The sequence below is a fragment of the Gouania willdenowi genome, chromosome 22 (assembly GCF_900634775.1).
Source record: "Gouania willdenowi chromosome 22, fGouWil2.1, whole genome shotgun sequence".
Classification (NCBI taxonomy): Eukaryota; Metazoa; Chordata; class Actinopteri; order Blenniiformes; family Gobiesocidae; genus Gouania; species Gouania willdenowi.
Window position 1 is genome coordinate 23,588,868 of NC_041065.1, and position 25,011 is coordinate 23,613,878.

Consider the following 25,011-nt stretch of genomic DNA (forward strand, 5'->3'; position numbering starts at 1 on the left):
GGAGGAACTTCCTTTAGCCCGACCTTTCACAATAAAACGTAGAGAACGAAGCAATCACATGGACCATATTAGGAATTCACAGTATTGGATTTTTGGCCAATATCTGATATGCAGACATTTTACAACTAATTTGCCAGATACCAAATTCCAATATTGAGGGCATTTTTATCTTTATAGTCACATTGATCAACAAATAGAATAGAATAGAATAGAATAGAATAGAATAGAATAGAATAGAATACAATGAAACTAATTTTAGTTTAGGGGCTACATATTATTCGGGAAAACTAGTAATTTCAACATTACTGTGCCCTACTTTGCACTTCTACGTATATATAAAATCCAAAACATGTAAGAAACTGACAATATCCAAGCAATTGGTGACAGATATGAGTCCCAACTGAATCTTCACTTTAAATTTCCTTGATTTTGTGACAAATTTCTATTTAATTAAGGAAAATGTTATGTAACAATTTGAGAAAAAAATTGTAAAAGAAATTACTGCTGTCATTTGATATAAGCACCGGGAAAACTGTGAGCCCCTGAAAATATTGTTGAGTTTCATTCACACAATGATTCACATTTTCTCTGTCATTTTTAATTTCTCCTACGGGCAAAATTGGATGCTTCAAAGGGCCAGATTTGGCCCCCGGGCCTTGAGTTTGACACATGTGGAATATACCATTATTAAACCGGATAACAAAGAGCATGCAGTAAGAAACTGAAATAAATACCAACATAGATAACAGTGCAAAAATATAAAAGAATAAATAATGTAGCTAATTAGCAGGTAAATAATGGTCGACCAAAGACCAAGACTCTTCAAAAAGCATTGGAAATATTAAGAACACACACACCCACTGGGCAAACTTAACCTCAAAAACCCCAAAACAACTGTGTGCACTTAGTAAACAGCAATGTTTGCAGGGTCAACGCCTCTCAACACAACATAAAACCACATCCTATCCAAGTCATACCTAGAACACGCATAAGCTGTATTTTGAAAGCTAAACTTGTTCATTTCCGGGTTTGACGTTGCTGATGTTATCTAACTTGATGCTGTTTGTGATGCTGAATGCTGCCAGGGGTTGGTTGGGCCTTCCCCTCACACTCCCCATCCCAGCAAGAGGATCTGACCCCACAAAGGCAACAGCTGGAGGAAAAACATGTGGAGTTCACTGCATTTCCACTTTTAAACAACTCATGTCTGCAAAATGTGCAGAAACAGGAAACTCCCAGAACATGAACCATCAAAACACTGGTGTTTAATATCTACACTGGTACAAATGGAGCAATCTACTGAAGTATTTCTATTTTCCAGCTAAGTTAGTGCATTTTTTTTTTCCCCAGCTGGGAAACGTCATATGCATGTCATTTGCCCTGGAATGAAAGTTAGAGACAGGATTTGGAGACTCAACATTCCTCAAATAGTTTAAGGAATTTTGGAAAATTCTCGACCAACTAATATAATATGCAAGTGTTCTGCATCATGCATTTAATGTAGATGTAGGATGAAAGGGTGCAACTCCATTTAATGACACATTTTGGCACATAGACAAGAAATGAGTCAGAAATTGTGTGATTTTCGAGGCTAATTCTGACAGGATCAAAGCAGCAACCTTGCCTCTGGTTTGTGTTTGAAGGTTCTTCCTACACTGCTGTTCTTTATCTGTAACCTGAGGGAATTCGCTTTTGACGAGAAAAAATGAAACGTTAGAAGATGGTGACAATCTCTGACAACTTTAGGCCCCCCTGAGCTGAAGTTTGAACAGTGTAATTAAGAGAGAACAAGACTTGAGTTAGTGTGAGAGAATCCAGCAGCTTTAGTGCTCAAGTTACAAGAACAAAGACCAGTGGATAGCTTTGTTTACCGCCCGTCACTGAGAATATAATGGTTTAACATTAGACTGCTTATAAGTGAACAACAATAAATAGGCTCAGTGAGCCAATATTTAGACAGTCCACTTGTAGAGCTTGTTCAACCAGACTGGTTTGTGTCATGCATCTCTCGATATTAATCGTTTCATCTGCTGCATCCAAAATCAACATCACGTCAGGTTTATAATAAAAGCCACAGTGTGTACAGAGTTAATGGTCTTTGTCCATATTTTTATTGGTTAACAAATACTGGGCCTTCCCATTATTCCTCATGTCAGTAGTCACAGGATGTTCAAGTTGTGTTCAAAAAAGGTACCATGATCACTGATCAGAGAGAAAGTCATCACAAGAGGATGTAAAAATGTATCTTCACTTATGTGAAACTGTAACTTAAAGTATGTAAGACCATTGGAAACCCCATCCTTCAAAATATATATATAAAAAAATAAAAATAAAATAGAAACACAATATATAATTCAAGCAAACTGAAAACTAAATAGCATAACTTATTTAAATTTGATGTAGCGAGTTTCTTCATCGCCCCTAAAAATAGGAACAAGCGGGTCAGAAAATGGATTCATAGTTTCTTCCCAAATCAATTTCACACATATATATTTTAAAAAAATGTCTTTGTTTGTTTTCCAATTTTATTCTTCTATTCTTTTTTTTGTGTGCATTTCTCTAAGTCCTATCATCATTACTACTAGTACAGTGCCCGTCGGCGGTATGTATTCATATAGTGGGACACACTCGGGCTATGAGCAAGCTATTAAAAACACACACACACACACACTATGATTTTGTGTTGTCCTGGCCCATTTTTATAATGTGTGTACTGTTTTTGATTCTAAACTGTGTATTTTAGCGTATTTTTTATGTTAAACTGTGTTGTGAAGCACTTTGTGGCATTTTGTCTACGAAAGGTGCTATACAAATAAATATTACTTACTTAATTACTGACTTACTTACTTACTTACTTACTACACACGCATACAGAACATTTGTCCCTTTTGGTCACAAATTCATGTTTGTTTTAAACCATGTCCACCCAAAATGAGGTAAGGTAGTTTTTTTTTTTTTTTTTTTTTTTTATGTAAATAAGATTTAACAGTAGGTAGAATTGAATGCAACTTCAAAATAAGACATTTTGCCAATAAATATTCTGACCACTAGAGGTTGCTGTTGTACTTTTCACCAAGACGACCAGTTGCATTATTTATCTTACAACACATTTTTTCTTTTTTTTTTTTTTTAATCTGAAATTCATTTTTTTGTAAAGTCGCTTTTCATTTTTGAGGTTGACAAATCATTAAAAACATGATATTTCTGGATGGGAATATTTAATATAATATATAATATAATATCTAATATAAATTTAACACAAAATGTAGGGAAACTTGTGTTCGATAGATTTTTTTTTCTTTCTTTCTTGTAGCAATACCTTCTTGGCTCTATATCTAATACCTCTGTAAATCCTATTTGCGCATAAAGAATGGGCAACTGACCCATACTTTTAACAGCTAACAAAATACCAATAAGAGAGCTTATTTTAACAAATACAAACATTTAAGATCTTTGTTCAAATTATGAATAGTTTTTAAACAGAAACGGCCCTAAAAATAGTTGAGAAGAAAACTACAAAAGACAAAAAAAAAATAGTCGTACATTACATTTCCCAGGTTGCAACGCGCACCAAAACACCGCTGACGTCATATTAATGCTGCCTGGACTGAAGAGCAACAAGAACGACAAATAGCAGCACTATATCTAGAAATCAGTGTTATATTCACATTTTCTTTGTAGTTATTGTATCAATTTGCAAACAAAGATGTCTGGCAAGGCCAAAGAAATCTTACAAATGGATTTATACGGTTTGCTTGGCGTTGAAAGCACCGCTACAGCTAAAGAGGTGCGTGACTAAGCTAGCTGGTAGATTTATGAGGGCTAATGTATCACAGTTTAAGGGAATCATTGTAGAAATGGAATAGTGCAAAAAGGCGTTCACTGTTTGCTTACCTGGTCTTCTTTTGTCGTGTTTTATTTTAAAGTGACACAGTGTACTACTAATAAGGGTAATAGTAGGTTTACCATTGCAGTTAATACTCCATCAGTTGAACACTGGGATGAACATATTTTCCTTTAGGAAGTGTTTATTGATACGTTTCCATATAGCCCCCAGAGTTAAGGGTATCAGTCATTGGTCAGTTTAGGTCGCTTGATTACGAGTAAACCTAACCCTAACTCTATGTTAAAAATTGTTGCGATATTGGGTTATAACCTAACCCTAAACTTAACCCTAAAACGCTACGTACGTGTACCGTACCAATAGCACCGGGGGTTGTCCGTACAAATAGACACTTTCTTCATATTTAAAGGGATCCTTTACAAATGATAAACCTCACAAGTGTCATACCCTGTTGTGGCCACTAGGTTGTGATGTTGTATTAGTAAATCATTGCAGTGTGAAGTGCAGTAATGACATGTTTGCATCCTTTTTGATTATTCACTTATCACTGTTGAAGCTCACATATCTGATAATATCTAAGGAGTTAAAGTTATCTTATTCACAGTTAAATACAACATATGTGAGGAAATAAGATAATTTCCCCCCAAATTTCAACTTACCATTATACTAAAAACTACATTAACTTTCAGGCACAGGCTTGTGTTTGAATAGTAGAGATTCTGTAGAGATCTTTAATTCAATATTTGATATACAATCTCAGAATAAATTCCCAGACCCGAGTTTTTCCCGAAACACCACCTTTGCGAAAAAAGTTTTCCATGCATCCACCATCCGCCCTCTACAATCCTCAGGCCTAAAGGAAATTACAACGGCTGCCAAAATAAGGGAACAAGTTAATTTCTTAAGTGGATTACAAAGTTATGTCTGACCCGAGAGGATTATCCTGGAGGAAGTTAGCGGTTGTGGTTTGGGTACAGTCAAGGCTCCAAAACGGAGACGGCTTCATGGGTGAAGGCTGTTGATGGTCGAGAGAGATTATGGGTTTCTGTGCATGTGTGAGTGCATTTATTCTGGGTGGTAGGGTGCTCTAAAGTCAATCAAGTAGTGTGTGTATCTGACCGTGGCCATTATTAGGCCTGTTGTTTATCACGTGCGTTTGGGAAGAAGCGCACTGAAAATTCTGTTTATGTAGGTTTGACTAGAGCCTGCCAAACGCATTGATGTTGTTGATGAGCATTCTGCATTACCTCCTGCTTTTATTTAGCTTTTTTCCTCCCCCAATATCCTTGCATCTAATCCTCTCCTGTTTTGGATGGAGGATAAATGCAGAGGAAACGACATGTTAAACCTTTGCTTATTGGTAACACCTCAGAGGGAGATGCTTTCTCTGCCTTTTGTACCTACCACAGTTTGTTTCCTTCAACCATTTAAACAGTCAAGACCACACAGAACCTGTTTTTATGTTTATTTTTTAGTTGACAATGAAAATGATCTCGATTAGAACATGAACTGAAAATACAAGGGTCAGACTTAGCCCCACACTAGGTGGGAGATGACCAGAAATGATAAAAACTATAAAGATAATTGTGTTTTTGTTTGATTTGTTTATTTATTCAAGGGACAATGAATATTAAAAATAAGAAAATGTACCTGTGAATATGCAGGATTGTAGGCAAAGCTAATTCCCATCCAAATTGCCTTTGGGCTTAGCCTAGTGGTTAAGGATGCTGGCCTTGTCATCTGAGGGTTGCTGGTTCAAATCTCACCCAGGCCATCAATGTGGGATGTTGAGAAAGTCCCTTAACCCCCAACTGTGCCACAACATGGCTGGCCACTGTTCCTCAGGGATGCAGAGAACACATTTTATATACGTATGTAAAAACATATATGACCAATAAAGGTGAAATCCCTGATTTATTTTTAATGGACCATGTGAGGGTCCCTCAGAAGCTCTAGTGACCAATGAGCTCCACTAAAGTCTGATTTACTTTCCAGTATTCAAACCAACAAAGATACATACAGGTGACAGTTGTAGTTAATATTAAGTTAGTAGAGTTAAATGCTGCTGGAGATGATAAAGTTTTAGTATTAAATTACCATCTTTAAATGTTTATTTTCACTAAAACATATATTTTTTTAGTGTTGCAGATTTGGTGTATGGTCAATGGTATGTTATATACAGTACAATATAATAATTTTAAAAACACAAGTTGGATTTTCATAAAATATGACAATTGTTACATTTTACAAATTTCACATGTTATATGATTAGTTAAAAGTTTGTTTGTTAAATAGGAAGATGATCATTTTGTATGAAATCATGTAATGAAAATTAAACTGTACAAATTAAGAGAAATGTTGCATAATGAAACTTAAACTTTTCCTTCTTTTTAAAGTTACTGCTGTCTTTCATTATTATCATAGCCTCTAATTACAGTGAAACCGTATTTAAGAAATGCTTTTCTAACCGGTAGCCCTTCATATTATTCAGTACCTTTGACGTAGCTCACAGTTTCAGAAAGGTTGGTGACCCCTGCACTAAATACTGTTTCCTTCCACTCATTTAAACTGGGATTTTTGAAGTAAGTAATTTATAAAGCGTCTTTTGCAGATAAAATCACAAATTGCTGTACAGAGCAGTGGATAAATTAATAGAACAGGTGCAACATTAGGTTACAATTGAATAAAATAAATTTTTTTTTAAAAATCAGAAAATCCGGAAATTTTAATTCGATATTCGATATTCGTTTTCAAGCTAATATCGGACTGATATCCGATATTGATATCGGATCGGACACTTCTATGCAATATGCAACATCATGTGGCCATACCAGCCTGTCATTGCCCGATCCCGTTAGATCTCGGAAGCTAAGCAGGTCTGGGCCTGGTTAGTAGTTGGATGGGAGACCACTGAGAATTCCAGGTGCCACAGTGGGGTGGCAGTCACCCAGTGGTATCTGTCATTGTGCCTTGGGCAAGGCACTTCACCTACATTGCCTAGTGTGAGTGAGTGTCGGTGGTGGTCGGAGGGGCCGATGGCGCACTATGGCAGCCTCGCTTCCGTCAGTCTGCCCCAGGGCAGCTGTGGCTGCAATAGTAGTTTACCACCACTAAGTGTGGAGTGAAAGAATAATGCCTTAATTCTGTAAAGCGACTTTGAGTGTCTATGATAAAGCGCTATATAAAACTGATGCATTATTATTATTATAAAAGAATAATAAAACATGGGTGCATTTACATCATAGGAGCAGCATCATAAAAGGATACTAAAAAAATAAAATCTTTGTTCCTCTCCTTCAGGGAACAGAAGTTATAGACATAACATTTGGTTCCCTTTCAGTTGATTCACTCGGTACAACACATATAGTATGAGGGCGTGATATCCCATACTATATGTGTTGTACCTCGTTCCTCTCCTTCAGGAAACATAAGTTATAGACATAACATTTCGTTATCACTGATTCATTCCATCATTATTATGCTCTATAGTTGTTTTTTTCACAGTATTCTGAGAAAAATGTTGTAGTTGGAAAAGGGGGGTACTTTGATTCAGAAATAAGAGACAGGGGGTACATGGGCCAAAAAAGTTTGAAAAACACTGTATTTGCCTATGTGTTTTTGTTAAATCTAGTAACTTCATGTTTTGGTTGCTTGCTTGTGGTAGTTTTCTCAGAACTTCATAGGCGATTAATTTAAGATGCAGCTGTTCTCTTATAACGTGCTTAGAAAAGCACGTAAATGTCAGGATTTAACAAAGTAATCACTTGAAGTTGTTAAATGTTGATATGTCTGGTCAAGTTTCATCAGCAGCCAGACACAAGCAAGGTCAACCACAGAGTCTCCCTGTTTATCTTACTTTTACTCAATCAATGTTTGGCCTTAAGAGCACTGTTTTGTCTGTGTAGTCATATCCGATCAATCCCTGTCCTCGCTTGTCTCTTTGCGTGTCTCTGCTGTGCCTGTGATTGTTTTTTTTTTTCTTCCTGCTGATGTTCTGTAAATAGAATTGAGTAGGATTGTAATTAAAGATGAGCCCATGGCAAACAACACAGCTAATCAGACAGAGGTCCTATCCTGTACAAGAGCTGTTTCCTACCAGACTTGGTGCATCCACAGCAGCCACTCGGACCAGTTTGTCAGCTGTAATTGACACCAAAGGTCTTTCTAATCAAGACAAGATGTTGGCTTCTAGTTAGACTATGGCACAACAGGGATCTGGGCAAGAAAAGCGTCTGTTTTTCACCATGAGGGCTCTAATCATGAGGCTACTGTTGGCGAGCTGCAGCAGGATTCCGGCATTATTTTTGATTTTGTGTTTCTCCCAACTACAAACACAATCATGTGTAGTCTGCTGTGAGAACAAGTAAATTGCCACATTAGATTTTGAAGAGTTAGACGATGGAGTGCAAATCGAAAAACAACATGGGCCTGCATTTGGTCTTCACACAGTACTTTCTAAAGGTTTCCGTAAACTGTCTTCCAAGTTCCAAGACATATTTATTTTAAGCAATAGTCCTTTGGAGCAGTCATGGAGTGTAAAGATGAATGGCAACAGAGTTCAAAACATGGTGAAGGGTGTTAGAAGTAAGAAAAGGTGATGAGTTTGGGAAAAAGAGTCACATTTAAATGCAGATGAGACTTAAAAACCTGGATCCTAAAGTTAACACACTGTGCTGCCGCTGTTCGGCCCATTTTGAGGGTTTCCAACCAGATTTATAACAGTCATGACAGCTAGCTAAATATTTGTCCCAACAACTAAGCATCTGGTGATGTGCAGACATGTTTAACTTGTCATACATTTCAAGGGGTTGAGGGTAATAGTTGGAATGAACGTTACATAACCCATTCAAGGCTCCTGTATACACGTAAATTCCAAACTAAACAAATGTAATATTTTGTAATACTTTTTTTTTTTAATTGTTAAACCTTGAACTCTGTTTTAACTAGTAATTCTCAAGGCCTGTTTCATAGCTAAATCTAGTATAAAGCTATTGTCATCATTTTAATGTATGACAATATTAAGATTAGAGTGTTAGCCATTGTCATTGTAAGCCAGTCTACTTTAAAACCTGTTAGAAATCTGGAAAGGTTATTATAAACTCAAATACATGAAACAGACATTTATGATGGTACAAATGGTAAAAGGTCTGTTGAAGTCCATTATATATAATTATTAAAGGTGCAATGACATGTCGATATGAAAATGTCACAAGATGTATCGTTAAAGGTTAAGGGTACATGATCTACTATACACCAGATTGTTATGGTTTGTGTTTGTTTTTTATATTCCAATTGAGTTGAAAAGGTCACACCCAGAGTAAGTATGTAAGTAATACTTACTAGGTATGTCCAGACTAGTTAAAGTAAAAAAGCATGGTTATTTTTACAACTGCAATTTTTCCAAAATATTGTATCATGATTCGTGAGCCCATTGTCGGCTATTGTATTGTAAACTCAATGTATCATCCCACCTCTAAAAAATATCACCGTAATTAGGGCTGGGAGATATGGACCAAAACTCATATCTCGATATATTTTCTCTAAATGACGATATACGATATAAATCGATATTTTTAACTCAATAAAGTCTTACCAGAAAGTTAATTCTAGGTTAAATTTGCTGATGCAAAATGCCACACAGGCTCATTTATTGACAGCTGCATAATATGTGACACTTTTGCCTTTTTCTCCTATAAAGAGACAGCATATGTGAGTGAGTTCTGCAGTGTGGCTTGTTTAGGGGAAGGTCTGAGTTAGGACGTACTCAGAAATCAATCTGACCGAGCCTTTCATGCTGTTCTGAGAAGTAGCGACAGTAGAAACTAGGGCCGCTTGAACGTGATTATTTTAGTCATAATTGAAATCACGATCATTCAAATGATTTTTTGTCAACCAAAAAGTTGTTTATTTTTTGTACAAAACAATGTAAAATATATCTTTTAAACATAAATAAAATTCTTCAAACACTAAAATCAAGTATTTTCTTTTTTGCACAAAACAAAACACTTCTTGCACTTGATGTGTCTTTAGTCAAGATTTTCATCATCAAACCCAAAATGTTCCCATAGAAGAGAATTTGACTTGCCTGGTTTGTTTATAAAGCATTTTTGCTGCGTTTCTCCTGCCACGTTTCAAGACCGCTTGCAACAACTTTCCTCGTGTTGGCCTGCAGGCTAGCTTTAGCTTTAGCTTAGAGGGGCGGGGCAGAGGAGCTAGCATGCGTGTGCATTAAACAACTCAAAGTTAGTATTAATAATAATTTTTTCTCATGCCAAGCTTCATTCTTTTCAGATGCTCGAATTCGTGGAAGTATGTTTTATTTAGAAAATAAAACAACAAAAAAGAATGTACATATATATATATATATATAAATGTTATGTTATTTTTGTAATTGTTGAGTGTAATAATCAAAATCGTAATCAAATTTCGATTAATTGCACAGCCTTAGTAGAGCCTCCTAAAATGAGTATTTCAATACTATATATATATATATAGGCTCATAATATCGCCCAGCCCTACCGGTAATCATTTAACAATGGAAATCTACAATTTACGATATTAATTGTATTGCACTGATAAGATTTTTAACATACAGTGTTTGTTATGTCCCATAATAGAAAAAAATGAAATACAGGTACTGTAACTGAACAAAGCTAGTAATAATATTAAGGCAATAATGGCAGAAAGATGCTACAGAGGGGAATTATGGTTTTGGCCTTTAGAAAGATGTCTTTTTCACATTGTCTCAGTTTCAAGGCTTTAAGCTCCAAGCTGCAGCAGTCAATATCCCTAATGATGATAAGTCTCTCAAAGCCCTCTCTGTGAACTAAGTTCTCATTTACCATTTGAGTTACACTGAACAAAGAAATTCAGTTGTGATAGAAGAAAGGCCTGTAACAGAAGCTGTCAGGCCACAATAACCTCTCTGCAATATCATACCTTGGCTTGGACCACCATTGTGGTTATTAAGGCTAATGTGTCCAAGTTTACTGTCATGGTGGAGAGGTTGTTAAATAGATGGTGATGTATTCCATTCTAGTTTGTTCGTTCCGTGCTGAGCTTTTGTTTCCCACTTTTTGGAAAGTTAGCCTTGTATTCTCTGGCATTCATTTTAAAGATAAAATTTTGCAAAACAACACGCAGGAACACAGTGCATTTGCCTGAAGACAAAAGCGTCCAATGCAAACGCTTCTCAGACAGCTTGCTGTGGGCCAGAGTGTTACTGGCAGGAGATTGGATTGGTGCACGGGGGTGGCGGTTGGTGAAAACATGCAGTGTTAGCATGGCTGATTTAGATGTGTGAGGAAATGCATATCCCTGGCTGTGTTTGTTTTGAGTCTGGATGTATAAGGAGACATGTCAAATGCTTTGCACGCAATGCGTGTTTCAGAGCCTCAGCATGGCACTCTACAGCCCCCTCTGGTCTCCACGGAAAGTTTTTGCTAAATTTGCCAAAAAAGCAGACGTGTAATGAAAACCATGTTGTCATGAAGTGATTCCTAGGAGAACCATTGAATGGTTAGTGGTTACCATTCCAAGCAATGACTTGGAGTTAAGAAATCAGCTGTAACTGAAACCTTAGAAGACAATACAATAGTCCAAATAAATTATTTTCTTGCTTTACAAAATTTGGTTTTCTTTTCCCCTACCGTTAAAAACTAGTGCTATTCACTAATAACACTTTACTCCTATTTTGTGATTTTGTTTTTAAAAACATGTTTACTATTTCATAATTTTTTTAGGGGGGGAAAGGCAAATGCTGATGTGTAAATGTGTTTGTCTCCACATTGGAACTGCAAAACACTGGTGATTGGTTTACAGTACTCTGCCCTGAACACCCAGGGCCTGTACAGCAGATATGGGAGACTTCTCTGACAACAAGGGCCACAAAAATGTATATGTCTAATCCAAGGGCCACATTATCTAACATTCATCTCTGTATACGGCATACAGAAACAGTGTTACCGGTGGTGAATAATTGAATCGGGACAATTCTGGCAGCTCAGGCTGTATTTAACTTGCTGTTTGGCAAACAGTCCAAGTGTATTTTGGAGTTCATGTTTGGGTATGACACAGTGGATGGAAACTATTAACAAGTTGTCAGAAGGACAGAAAGCAGAGGATTAGCTCAGGTGTTGATTGGCTTCAAACAACACAAAACCATTCAAATACAGAGCACATTTCACCACAAGTCTTTAACTTTGGCCAGTATAGTTCATTTGGATCAATGTTTTGTACTTTTAGTCTTTGGGCTTTTAGGCCAAGAATGACAGGATAAACATAATTCATACTGAGAGCTGGATTTTTCCTTCATTTCATGGCCTTAATCAATCCTGAAGTGGATAATTTTTTTCTCTTTCCTCATCAGATTGTCATTATAATATTAGTTCTTTTTTTTCCCCCTTATGATTACAGATAAAGAAAGCCTATCGACAGAGGGCTTTGACCTGCCATCCAGACAAGAACCCAGACAACCCAAAAGCAGGTGGGTGAGTGAGTGAGTGAGTACTGGTAGTTACTGTTTATTAGATTATTTTCTCTGAACTTTGTGTCCAACAGTCAGTGTTTTTATTGCATGTGATTTCCATCATCTCTTGTGATGAAGCTATGAAGCCAAAAAAACTGAACAGCATAGAGTTTATCACTCTGTGAGGTTTAAAAGCAGCTACTCCATCCTTTGGTCAAAAGCTTACACCAGTGCCTAGTTTTTCCTAGTTTTTATTCCCAGTTAAGACCAGCAAGGGGTCCCAAACATCACAATCCTCACTGGGTCCAAGAGTCCTTTCATGACCAGCTGCCAGCATCAAATCTGGCATCGAAGCAGTTTTCTGTCAATTGGAGGAAAAAAAGACACCTTGGACAAAAGGTTGGAAATGAGGTATTTTAAGTGAGGCTTATGTAGACGATCGCTGATTATGACAGGAAGAAAAAGAAACCGGGAAATTGGTTGGGTTGGGGATAATAGAAAGGCAGGGGGTCGGTTTCCCAGAAATGGAAAAGAAGTGGTTTGGAGGGCCTCAACACTTGAACCCGCTCATGCACAGACTCTCTCTTGCACGAGAGCTAATCAAGTTTTGGGACTCGCTAGCCCTAAAGGAATGGTTGCATGTGTGTAAGAGGTGACATTGGGGTCATGATTCTTCACTGATTTTACGATACCCCCCACAATCCTTGGTTTTTCCTGAGTCCCCTTGTGTTGTGACACTCCGAGCTGCCTAGTGGGCATGGCAGGTCTCCCCCAGTTGGATTTCATTCCAGTCTATTATATGTGTGTAGGTAACCTGAGTGCCTCTACTGGTAGCGTGATCTCTAGAGCCTCCTGTTAGAGTGCATTGCCAGTCCCTACAGGCGGTAATAGAATCGGTCTGCTCGGCCTCCCATAAGTGAATGATTAGGCCCGGCTAGTATAGTGCAGCAGTGGGACGTTTGGAGGAGACGTGGAGGGGATTATGGTCTCCTCGTGTGTGTCTGTCCGTGTGTTTGGGATGACAAACAGGGATAGCAATGCTTGTGGCATTTAATTGAAGATGAATAGGAATGAGGTTGTGTCATTTGGGGGGGGAATTTGGGATTTTTTAAGACATGAAAAGTTCATCTCAGCCCATGTTTCAGGAAAAACAAACAATTTGGAAACAAAGAGCAAAACAAAACAAAGAAAAGCATAATAACAATAGTAAAAAGTACAATTACAATAATTATAATAATGTAAAAAGTAATAAATATATGCTGTATGTATTGTGCAAGGTAGAAAAGATAGAAAAATCAAATATAAAGTGTACTGGGAAGAAATAAGATGGAAAATAAAAGCATAAGTTAAATATTTACAGATGAGGTATAAAATATAAGAGCTATTTACAGAAAAATAAAGAGATACATAAGATAAAAAATAACTTAGAGCAGTGGTTCCCAACTGTTTTCGGATCATGACCCCATTTTATATCACAAATAATGCGTGACCCCCGAGACATTTTTTCCTAGAATTAGTTTTTGATCATGTTTTCACAAAGTGACAAGATGCGCTAGCTCAGATATTCTTTTTCTATCGCATTTTATTTGAACTATAATTATATTTGAGAAAGTAGAATATGCTCTGTGATGGACTGGCGCCCTGTTCAGGGTGTACTCCCGCCTAATTGCCCATTGAGAGCTGGAGATAAGAACCAGGAAACCCCCACGACACTGGAAAAAGGAGCAAGCGGTTCAGAAAATGGATGGATGGAAGTATAGAATACTTATATTTGAGATTGTGTTTGGTAAAGAATAACAATGAAATCATGATACAAATAATAATAATTTAATAATGATTAAAAAACATATGTTATATACTTTGAATCAGTATTGTCTAATCAATTACTAGATAATTCAGGCAACCACACATGGGGTCACAACGCCAAGTTTGAAAAACACTGATTTAAAGACATATTAGTTATTTTACAATGGGCCATCACAGCATCTTGTCTATTATTTAACAGGAAAGGATGCTTTTAAGAACTGCTTGTGGATGTTTTGCTTATTTTTTGGTCTTTTAATTGAAATGATAAATGCAGTAATACTTTATGAAGAAAGTCCTTCAGAATCAGAAGACGATTATTCCTGTCCATCAGTTATTTATGTATTTATGTTATTTATTCAACAGTGGAGCTTTTTCACCAGTTGTCTCAAGCCCTTGAGGTGCTCACTGACGCTGCTGCCAAGGTAAGTGTACAAATACCTTTCAAACCTCGACAACTTTAAACTACGACTGATTATCTCTCCCCAATGCTGTTTTTCAGGCTGCCTATGACAAGATTTGTAAAGCCAAGAAACTAGCAGAGGAAAGAAACAGGAAACTTGACGACAAGAGAAAAAAGATTAGGCTTGGTGAGTCATTTTTTTTAGATTTTATCTCAGGGTTGTGTTTTTTCCTCGATTTTTCTGAGCAAAAGAAAAAAATAAATAAATGCTAACTTGTGTATGAGTTGATATGGCTCAGGATGAGAAAACGATGGAGTACTGATACTACTTTGTATTGATATCACAGATTTGGAGGCGAGAGAGCGGCTGGCTGCAGAACAAATCCAGGAGGAGGTGCAAATAACCAGAACACTTGAGGAAGAAGTAAGAGAAGTTTGAAAACAAAATAAAACAAAACAAAACAAAGCATCTCCACTACAGCTGTACACATGGGAACATAGTGTTTGAAACACAACCAGGTGTTTTTATTGGCCTCAAACATTCGCTCCTGGTTGACTTAAAACCGTGCGAAGACTTGGTCAGACAACAAAGGCTTTATCACAGGGACTTTTTTTTTTTATTTTATCACCAACTTGTCCTAATTATCACGACGCCCATGAGGTGATGTTGCATGACTTGATGCGATTTTCTCAGGACGCCAGTGATAAATGAGGGGATGCGCATGTTTTCAAGATGGGTCACAGCCATAACTTGGTGTGGCCAAATCAAAGCTGAGCAATTATTTTCTATTGAAGAGCCGTTCATATGCTGAACTCAATCCTGCTTTATATTAGGGTTGCAGCTCTTCATTACTTTATTACTTGAGTATTCTAAGAAAAAAATATTAGAGCGATTAGTGGATGTTTCAGCTCATTCCGTCCTCAGCAAGCTGAAGCACATCCAGTTACTTGTAGTTTTTCCTGATTGTGATTTATTTTGCCAGTGTTAGCTTCAGAAAATGTAATCAGTAACTGCAATCATCAGCCCTGATAGTAATGAGTTATCTTGCATTTTATTTTACATATAAAATATGTATTGAACTATTTATTGAAACTGAATTATACATTTTTAGTAAGGTGAATTAAAAAGTTTTATTGTTCTAATGTGGATAGATTTTGTTTTCAGGGACAGCAGATGAAAAATAGCCATCAGGCTAACTCTGGTACATTTACTGTAATGTTTATGAATGTACATCACCCCTGTCAAATAAACACAATAACAATAAAACAGCTTTATCACATAGTAACGACTTGTCATTCTGCAGAAAATACTCTTGACAAACAACAGAAATCTGTTGTGCATAAACTGAGCATACAGCTTGAACTTTCTAAAAAAAAAAAGTCATAGGTTTTCCATGTATTTTTAAAAATTATGTTCTGCAACCAAATATAATTTTTTTTCCAGAGATATTAACATTTTGATAATTTTCTCACTTCGCCGCCATTACAACAATGTTGTCATGAAATTTTTAATGCCATGCAGGGTTGGGGTCAATTACATTTTTCAGTTACAAATATGTTTTCAATTACCCATTTACAATCGCGATTACAGTTACCAGCATTTTGTTAATTACATTTGTGTTGTCAATTACTAAAGTTGAATAAAAATTAATCACTATTCCTGAGCCTGAAATAAATAACCTGATAAAAGTTAACCTTACTCTTGTGTTAGCTTTCTGTTAGCATCTCTTATAATAACGGGTCCTAAATCAGCTGTAAAATACATAAAAAATAAATATCTATCATCTAATTTCTTTCCTATCTATTTGTTACCTAGTTAAGCTTCCTAATCAATGAAAATATATTTTTTAATATTTTTGGTGTGGGAATTGAAGCCTTTTTTGTGTCAATATACCCCTCGTTTTCAATTTATTTTAAATGGTAAAATGTGGGAAAGCTTGATATGAAACACCTTTTAATAATTAACTGCATGTGTGTAAAACTGTAACATGGTCCCCCAGTTTTGCGTTAAATTATAATTGACAATTTTTTATAGAATTTTCATGGCAATTACAATTACAGAGTCAATTATCTGAACTCAATTACAATTTCATTAAGATTACGGCAGCAACAGATTTTTAAAATTACAATCACAATTGTATTTACGCCATAATTGTAATTAACTATCAAATACGCAATTACAATTATGATTGACCCCAACCCTGATGCCATGGCTTCCTTAATAATGAAAGCACAACAGTCGACTTAGTGAAATATTTTTGATTTATCTTCTTCTTCTGCAAGATTGCTCGGCTAAGAGAGGAGGGATCCAGACAGCTAGAAGAGGAACAGAGGCTCATCAGAGAGCAGATCCAGAGAGAAAGAGAAGAAATGGGATACCACACTCAGACAAGTACGTTCCAGACCGGCGTGCGCTATGATGACCCAAACATCCAACAGTGTTTTTTTTTTTTTAAAAAAAAAAAGAAAATTCAGCAAATTGAACTATCATAGCTCTTCACTTCTTCCACTGACAGTCTAACCACAGCGGCCACCAGGCACCCTGTGGTTTATACACATTATATATAATAACAATAAGTGAATTCATGCTTGAAGAGGCATATTTTTAAAATAACTCGAGAGAAAAACTCAGTTTTGAAACGACTTCATAGGATGAGGATTACTGTGAAACACGCACACACAGCACTGTCAATCAAGTCTTTGCGTTATGAGATGATAGAGCGTGTGTATTTAGGGGAGTAATGGATCTTGGCCTTAAACTAACCCCCCCACACACACACGCACACACACACAATTTTAGTGGCTGGACAATCACTCATGCATAGTCAGCACGTCTTTTGGATCTCTTCCATCTGCACGCACACAGTCCTCCCTGGATCAGTTCTCACTCAGCCTGTACATTTAACATGTGACAGCCATATAAAAAGTGCTGTTTATCTGCTAAAGTCCTCTGCACTCTTGAGTCCCCTATTTAAAAAAAGACTACTTCTTTTTTTAAATTCTTTGATTGTTTTTTCATTTTGTTCTTTGAACTTCACAGTCTCTTTAATGCTTTTTTTTTTTTTTTTCAGACTCAGGATGCTCAGAGAAATTTTCAAGGAGTAATGTAACCCCTAAACTGAAGGTAAGGATATCTAATGAGAGGTTTGAGTGAGACATAACACTTTCCCGATAGGCCAGGTTTGCTGTTTTTTGGCAAATAATAACAAATACCATTTATAAATCCTTATTTGGCGACAAAATAAACTGTTTCACCACAGATGGAACATCCCATCATCATTAAATTCTGCCTATAGAGGAAACAGGTACACTGATGGGGAAATTGGTGTCAAACTGACACTGATGTAATACAGGTTTCTATTTTCACTGTCAAGTTGTGTGTTAGGCAAGCAAGGCACATTTTTTTGTATAGCGCATTTTATACATAAGGTAATTCATGATTAAAAGTGCAACAGAAAACAATAAACAGTTTAAAAATCAATAATAACATCAAAATCATCAATTAAAAACATTAAATAAACTATAATATGATTTTTGTAGTTTTTTTTTTACACCAATTTCTAGTCTCAGTTGTAAATCCAATGTTAAGAATAAAACCCAAGTTTTTACTGCTTATCCTAATGTAAATTAAAGCAATCCTTTTTAATTGTGACCTCGCTTTTATTTTTATTAGTTTGGAAACAATCGGCGCAGAAAGAAGTGTTTGGATCAGCCAGCAGCTTTTCTATTGTTCCATTATTTACAACCCGATTAAACACAGCCATGTCATAGGACTGTTGGCTGAAAATACAGACATCACATCATTCAACTGTTTTAACAACTCACTCAGAGATGAATGAGGGCTATTAGTAGGTGTAGAAGTCTGTTTTTGAGAGAAATTCATCATTACTTTATGTAATTGTGAAAAAAAAGTGTTTAAATGGTTCCTAAAAACCTATTTCTTTCACTGTTATTAGAACCTGCTGAATTAAGCCTTGATATATATTAACTTTACTTGAAGTGTTTCAAGGCTTCTTCTGGGGCAGAATTAGAATATGTATGCAGTCAGGTCAGCAACTATCAAATCTAATTAAATCAATTATATATAAAAATATGAAATTGATTGGCCTAGGTTTAAGGACACCAACATGTCCAGGTTGGCCAAATTATCTCTTTGACTAATGTGTTTTTTGAGCTTGGGAGTCCATGTGTTAAGCGTCACCCATTTGTCGGGCCTGTTGGCATGAAAGGAAATTGACTGCAGGTCTCACAGGTGGTGCCACAGTGACGTTCCAAGATCTTAACAATGCCTCCTTCCTGTAGCTCCATGCTTTTCCTGATGCTTCGAGCAATCTGTCTGATCAGAGGCACATCAGGCGAGGCTCGCTGTGCCTCATTGTGTCAGCTGAGTTTAATCACAGCAGCTCAAGTGATTATACCATGTCTTGCATGTAAACTTCTTATTAACAGCTTAAAAAACCCTCTTCATTTTGTTGCAGTTAAAGTGGAAGTGTAAGAAAGATGATGAGATGAATGGAGGCTATTCTCAAGACGTTATTTTAAGACTTCTTCAAAAGGTGAGCAAAATGTCTTAACGTGATGCGATTAAATCTGAGCGATAAAAACAATAACAATATGTATCACAATAGATGTGTGATCAATATCAATAGAAAATATGTGCGATAGAATGTCCAATAAATTCACTGAACTCTGTTAAAACTCCGTCTGGGGGATGTAGGCAGAAGAACGGCTGCACATTTTGTTTGATCAAGCATTTATTGACCAGTTTGTATATTTAATTGAAGTTTTTTTTTGTTTTTTTTCATAATTCTGTTCACTTCTTTTTAAATGTTTAATGTAAAATATTACAACTAAAATAAATAATATTTAAATGATTTAAATTTATTTTCTGTTCCTTAAAAAAAAACTATCGATATCGACTGATATAAAACACTTATATCGTGATACATTTTCCTGGCATATTGCCCAGGCCTGGATGCGATTAATTGTGCTTCCCCCTTTCTCACATATTGTAACGTTAAATCGGTAGATGCTTTGAAATTTCAATAATATTTTAGTCCTTATATATGAAGATCATGATAAATCCGAAATAAACTCATGATTAAAGACGGGAAATCAAACGACAATAGCAAGCTTTTGTTTTCATAAAATGCTCCTCAATAAAATCTTCTAAGAATTCTTGTGTGGTGCACATGTATATGACTATGAGATAAAATTATTGAATTAATGAGCAGTTTTATGTCCACTTACGTTTGCTAATAACCATGTGTAGTGAGACCACATTTGAGGTCTGCATGACATCAGTGCTGTAGATGTTTTATTTCCCCCCCTTAAACAAGGCCCATTAAGTTTTGTTGTAGTGAAATTGCTGAGGGCAATATTGCATCGCCCTCTTAAAGCCATGCACAGCATTGTTTGTGCCCCGCTCGCCAGGTGAGAGCCAAGGGAGGCATTAGGAAATGTGCTCTTCTCATGCAACCCCGTCACACCCCGAGTCATATGGGGTTTTTGGAGCTGGATGGGTTGGCCTAAAACTGGCATTGGTCAAGTCTCAATGATGTCAGATGAAGTGTAATAAATAAGAAAGGCATCATTTATGACTATGTGCACGCAATCAATATCAGAGACAGGCAAACATGGGAAATTATGATTTTTTTCTTTAAATTCAATGCAGTTACAGGCTGCGAGCTCAAATGACTGAGGACTAAAAATATCCACGGCTGTGTGCGATCACTTGAATGCGTGTGAGCTTGCGTAAGTGTACAAAATTGTGTTTTTTGGCTGCATCAAACTCAAACATCTCTTTGTGAAGGGAAAGATTTTTTTGCATATTTTTTTCTTAGCAGACAGAGGCCTTTTTGAGAGGCTTGTTTGTCACTGTTGGCTTGCTTTAGAGCGTCCCTAGTGAGCATTAGCATTCTTGGACTTCCCTTTTCCCAGTGAATTACAGTTTTCCAGAATAAAATTCCCAAAAGCCTTCTTACTCATGAGCCCAGTTTTATGCCAGCAGTTCTTAAGGATGAAAACGCATTGATCATCAAAAAGAAGTGTACCTTTTATTTCTCCCACTTTAAGTTTAAATTCATGGATTTTCTGATTTTGCTTCCATTGTTTTAAGGTCAAACCGTTTCCCAGCTGTAGAGATTTAAAAAAAGGAACGTCATAAATACATCATAAATAAATACTATCAGGTCATATATGTATATATGAACTATGAATACACAGTGAATGCCAGAAGTCTGATTTAGCTGACATTGCTTTGGATGTCTAAGGCTGTGTTTGAAATGGCACATTTCATACTATGCACGAGTATATACTACTACCGTATACACTATAAGTATGATTAGGATGTTGACCATTCCCACTTAAGTATACTTCAAAGTTACCCAAGATGCATTTCAAACCTACAACAACAAAAACCTGAAACACGCTGAGGCTAAAAATCTCCGTTGATTCGCCACATTTGAAAGTTCTGAAAACATTTTAAGCGAGAAAGTGACCAAGTAGAACAGGGCCAAATACTGACCATTTTAAAAGTGAGCCACAAATTTTAGCTGGGAAAACAAGCAATTTCAACATTATTCTACCCTATAAATATATGTAAAGTAATGGAAGTTACAGGCAATATCAAATCTTTAAAATTCTTTCAGTTTGTGTCCAATTTTTATTCAATTTAAGAAAAATTTGGGGAAGAATTTTAATAAAATTTCAGGATTTTGGAAAAGATGAAGATTTATTATTTTAACAATTTGCGATTAAAAATGACGTGGGGGGAACTGTGCGCTCTGGCTATTATTGTGGATATTCATTGAATTTAGAAAGGCTGAGATACTGTATCTACAACTGAATTACTTGGTATTAGTAGTAGAATAACAACATGTGGTCATGGATGAATAAAACGCGCAGAAACACATTTCATTTCGACATTTACGAGGTTTTCGGAGACCCACCATTGTGCTACTGACAAAACTTTGGGGTAAACTTCAAAACTATTATGAAAGCTTTAAAAAAGTAATGGAAGACGAGATGCTTTTGTTTTGATTGATTTTTAGGTTAAAGCCGGTCCCAGGACGATTTTATGTTCTGCTCGAAATGCATCATGAGGCGGATAAGTATGACTAGTGTGCCCACCGTGCATACTTAACAAATGTCCTGATATAGTTTACATCCGGGTATTTCTAGTGTACTCAGTCTTTCCATACTATCTAATGTGAACTGACTGCATACTAATTTTGACGTCAAACTTAGTATGACATTTCCAACACAGCCTAAGTCTACATGTGCTTTTTGTTTTCGTGCTAGTGTTTAGTTCCACTAATTCAAATGTTCAGCTTCTAGCCTCTTCATTCACTTTGCTTTTCTTTTCTCCTCCGCTCTCTTGCTTCCAGTACGGAGATGTTTTGAATGTGATTGTATCGAGTAAGAAGAAAGGAAGCGCTGTGGTCGAATTTGCAACTGTGAGAGCAGCTGTAAGTATGTAACTCCTTAGTGCACTCATTGTGTTTGTTCAATATTAAAAAAAAAAAAAGCTTTTCCTCGGGACACATTTCCATAGAAGCACTCTTGTTCATGACTCACTGCAGTCTCATTGTCTTTGAGTCACCTCCTGATTTAGATTACTGTTGGGATTGAAACATGTCAAGGACTTTGGAGCCTTGGGATAGTGTCTGAGACTTCCACTGAAATTCTTGTTGTTTTGTCCTTAAACAATCTCTTTGCTGATGAAAAAACCACTGGACAGTAGGGCTTCCATTGTTTTATGCGACTCTGGCTCCTCGTGAGATGATCCTGCTCGCGTGATTCTAGGATTTATTGTCGTGAGCACTTTACTCTGACATATGTTTTCGCTCTACGTAACACACCATATGCAGAATACATATGCAAATAATCTATAAGATTATAGCTTCTATGTTTCTGTGTCTGGTTTTAAAACTGGATTAGATACAAATATAATTTCTATTCCCTACGTCTAGTACCTATTGTCAGACTGGGTGGTGTAGGTTGCAGGAATTCAAAGTAGCAGGCAACAGTGGAGTCATCCAAAAGTCCTCTTAATTCAAATCTAAACAAAAGTAGAGTGCAGACCAAAGACTGGAAACAACTAACAAAAACACTTGCTGCTGGAAACTACAAACAGTAGACTTGTTGGTAACTAAGCAGAGAACATGCCGACACGTGAAGTTCAGTCTTTAAACACCCTAAACAGTACAGGCACCTGTGTGGAGGAGGAAGGGTGACCTAATTACTCAAACCTACATCCAGCAGTGACAGAAAACACAGAATAACCTGACTCAAGTAATGGAATAAACAAAAAAAAACAAACAGACAGGTAGCTGACCCATAGCAGAACCCCAATTGACAGCTCTATCAGTGGGACTTGAACCCACAACCTCACACCAAGAGAAGGTAACAGTAACCACTGCCAACTTTCAAAACATAAACCCATCAATGTTCAGTTCCTGTCACATTTACGATAAATGTTGATATACTCAACATTGACTATAGCTAATGTTGCAGAATATCTGGTTACACAAAGTCAACTTAATTCTCACTCCCACACAATCATGTGAGATACAATCTATATCCTAAAGTTTTTTTTTTTTTTTAAAAGCTGTCACTAATGTTTCCAACAGTTTTTATGACTGAAATTTTAATGGGTGATGGAGTTTTATGATATCATGTATCTTAATAATAACATAATGAGACTGGCTACTTTGCTGTCAGTTCAAACTAATGGTCTTTGGTTTCCTACAATTAGCACTTCAGACCAAGACCAATAAAGGTCAAAGGTCAAAAGAGCTACTTTTGTGTTTTTGTTTTGTTGGTTTTGCGACAATTTGGACAAAAAATTATATTTTTTATTGCATACATATTGGAGTTGTTAGAATAAAAACTGAAGCTGAAAAGACTTTGTTTTAACGGCACAATGTGATATTTTCCTTTTCATCGTTGCAGATGTTGCTCTCGTGAAGCTTTTCAATTTTAAGAATACATTTTTTGAGATACAGTTATGTAAAACATTTCAACCTATAGATATTTCATGTCTTTTTTTCTTTTTGTTAGGAACTCGCTGCTAAGAATGAAAGTGGCCTCAGCGTGAACCCTCTGAAGATTTCATGGCTCGAAGGACAGCCTGAAGTTTTCACTGCAGCATCTCAATCTGGCCACTTCATGTCTCCACAGGTACCGATACAACAGCAGAACACATTGCTGCAATTCCTTCCCTCATAAAACATGTCAGAATTTTGTTACAATGTCTTCCCATTTGCTCACCCTCCAACACGGACTCGGGCTTCAACTGGAGCCCTGAAGCAGAGGTTTGTACATTTTTGTGTTAGTGATATAAGTATTACCCCAAAGAACACACTGTTCAGCTGGCCCACAGCAATGTGTTGGGTTTAATGGAGCTCAATTTGCTTGTTTTGGAGTGTCGAGGCGCTGGCCTGACATTGACTCAAAGCTGCAGGTCAAGCTCCCATTACTGAAAATGACCTGGGAGACCTCAGGAATGGTGATTATTCCAGTGTAATAATGAAAGCCTGGCACATGAGACGGACCACATGTCCGTCTTTATTAGTATTTATTATTAAAATCTACTTTAACATCGATGTACTCTCATTGTTTTGAGTTTTATGTTTGTGAAATTTAAAACTGAGGGACTTTTTTGGGGAGTTCTATTTTTCATTTTCAAATATCTACTTTGCACAGTCCAGTACTTGTCTTTTTTCATGTCCATTCTATTGGATAGAGTGGTTTATGGAATCACAATGGTCCAAAACACATGAAAAGGCAGCCTCAATATCTTCCTTGTCCAATTAAACTCTAATTTCCTTTTTTTTCTTGTCATTATGAAAACATCAGGCTTTTAGCACAGACCTTTCCTCCACTTTTCTGTGTCTCCAGAGCTGCTGCTGAACTGGTTTTCACCCCTCCGCCTCAGACCCCCATTCCAGAGATCACATTTGAGACCTGCGCTGTGGGATTTGTCATACTAATCTCACCAAATGTTATTATGGGAACCTGGTTTTGCTTTTCACATATCTGAACTTGATTGCTTCATCTTTTTGCCTGCAAATGGGAACAAAAACATTACAATAGATGGCCAGGTAATTTGCTAATTAGCTGTCAGTGAGAGTACTTCTGGCTAAAGAGGCTCTTGGTGACATAATGAATGAATTAGTGTGGATTTTAGTTGTGTGGGCCTGGTTCAGTGGGGGCTAGGGCCTTGAAAGAGAGATGGAGGTACTGGTAATTAGAAGCCCGAATCATGTTGGTTGGTCCTTTTTCTCTGACTCACCTGGATCAAAAACTCCAACTTTTCTCCTTTTATCTTCTTTTTGGTTGTGCCGAAACATCAGCGGGCATGGAGTAAGCTGGCCAATGACTTAACACTTATGAGTTCAATCCTCTGCTGGGTTCATTAAATGAATTTGAGGCCAATGTGAGGGGTCTGATAAAAATATGGGGCCTGAAATCCCCCACGAAGACCCCCGT

At 36.7% G+C, this 25,011-nt stretch overlaps 1 protein-coding gene and 1 pseudogene across 1 annotated transcript in view; both read left to right on the forward strand.

Annotated features, from left to right (window-relative positions):
* Positions 1-3,591: 3,591 nt before the first annotated feature.
* dnajc17 (DnaJ (Hsp40) homolog, subfamily C, member 17) overlaps positions 3,592-25,011 on the forward strand; it is a 36,484-nt gene continuing 15,064 nt past the window's right edge. Inside the window, exons 1-10 of the mRNA XM_028438459.1 lie at positions 3,592-3,787; positions 12,260-12,329; positions 14,481-14,539; positions 14,617-14,704; positions 14,865-14,941; positions 16,801-16,909; positions 17,589-17,641; positions 18,996-19,073; positions 21,906-21,986; positions 23,581-23,700. Coding sequence (XP_028294260.1) covers positions 3,707-3,787; positions 12,260-12,329; positions 14,481-14,539; positions 14,617-14,704; positions 14,865-14,941; positions 16,801-16,909; positions 17,589-17,641; positions 18,996-19,073; positions 21,906-21,986; positions 23,581-23,700 — 816 coding nt within the window. The 5' untranslated portion in view covers positions 3,592-3,706. The remainder of the gene's footprint in view (positions 3,788-12,259; positions 12,330-14,480; positions 14,540-14,616; positions 14,705-14,864; positions 14,942-16,800; positions 16,910-17,588; positions 17,642-18,995; positions 19,074-21,905; positions 21,987-23,580; positions 23,701-25,011) is intronic.
* Positions 6,662-6,779, forward strand: LOC114457015 (uncharacterized; annotated as a pseudogene).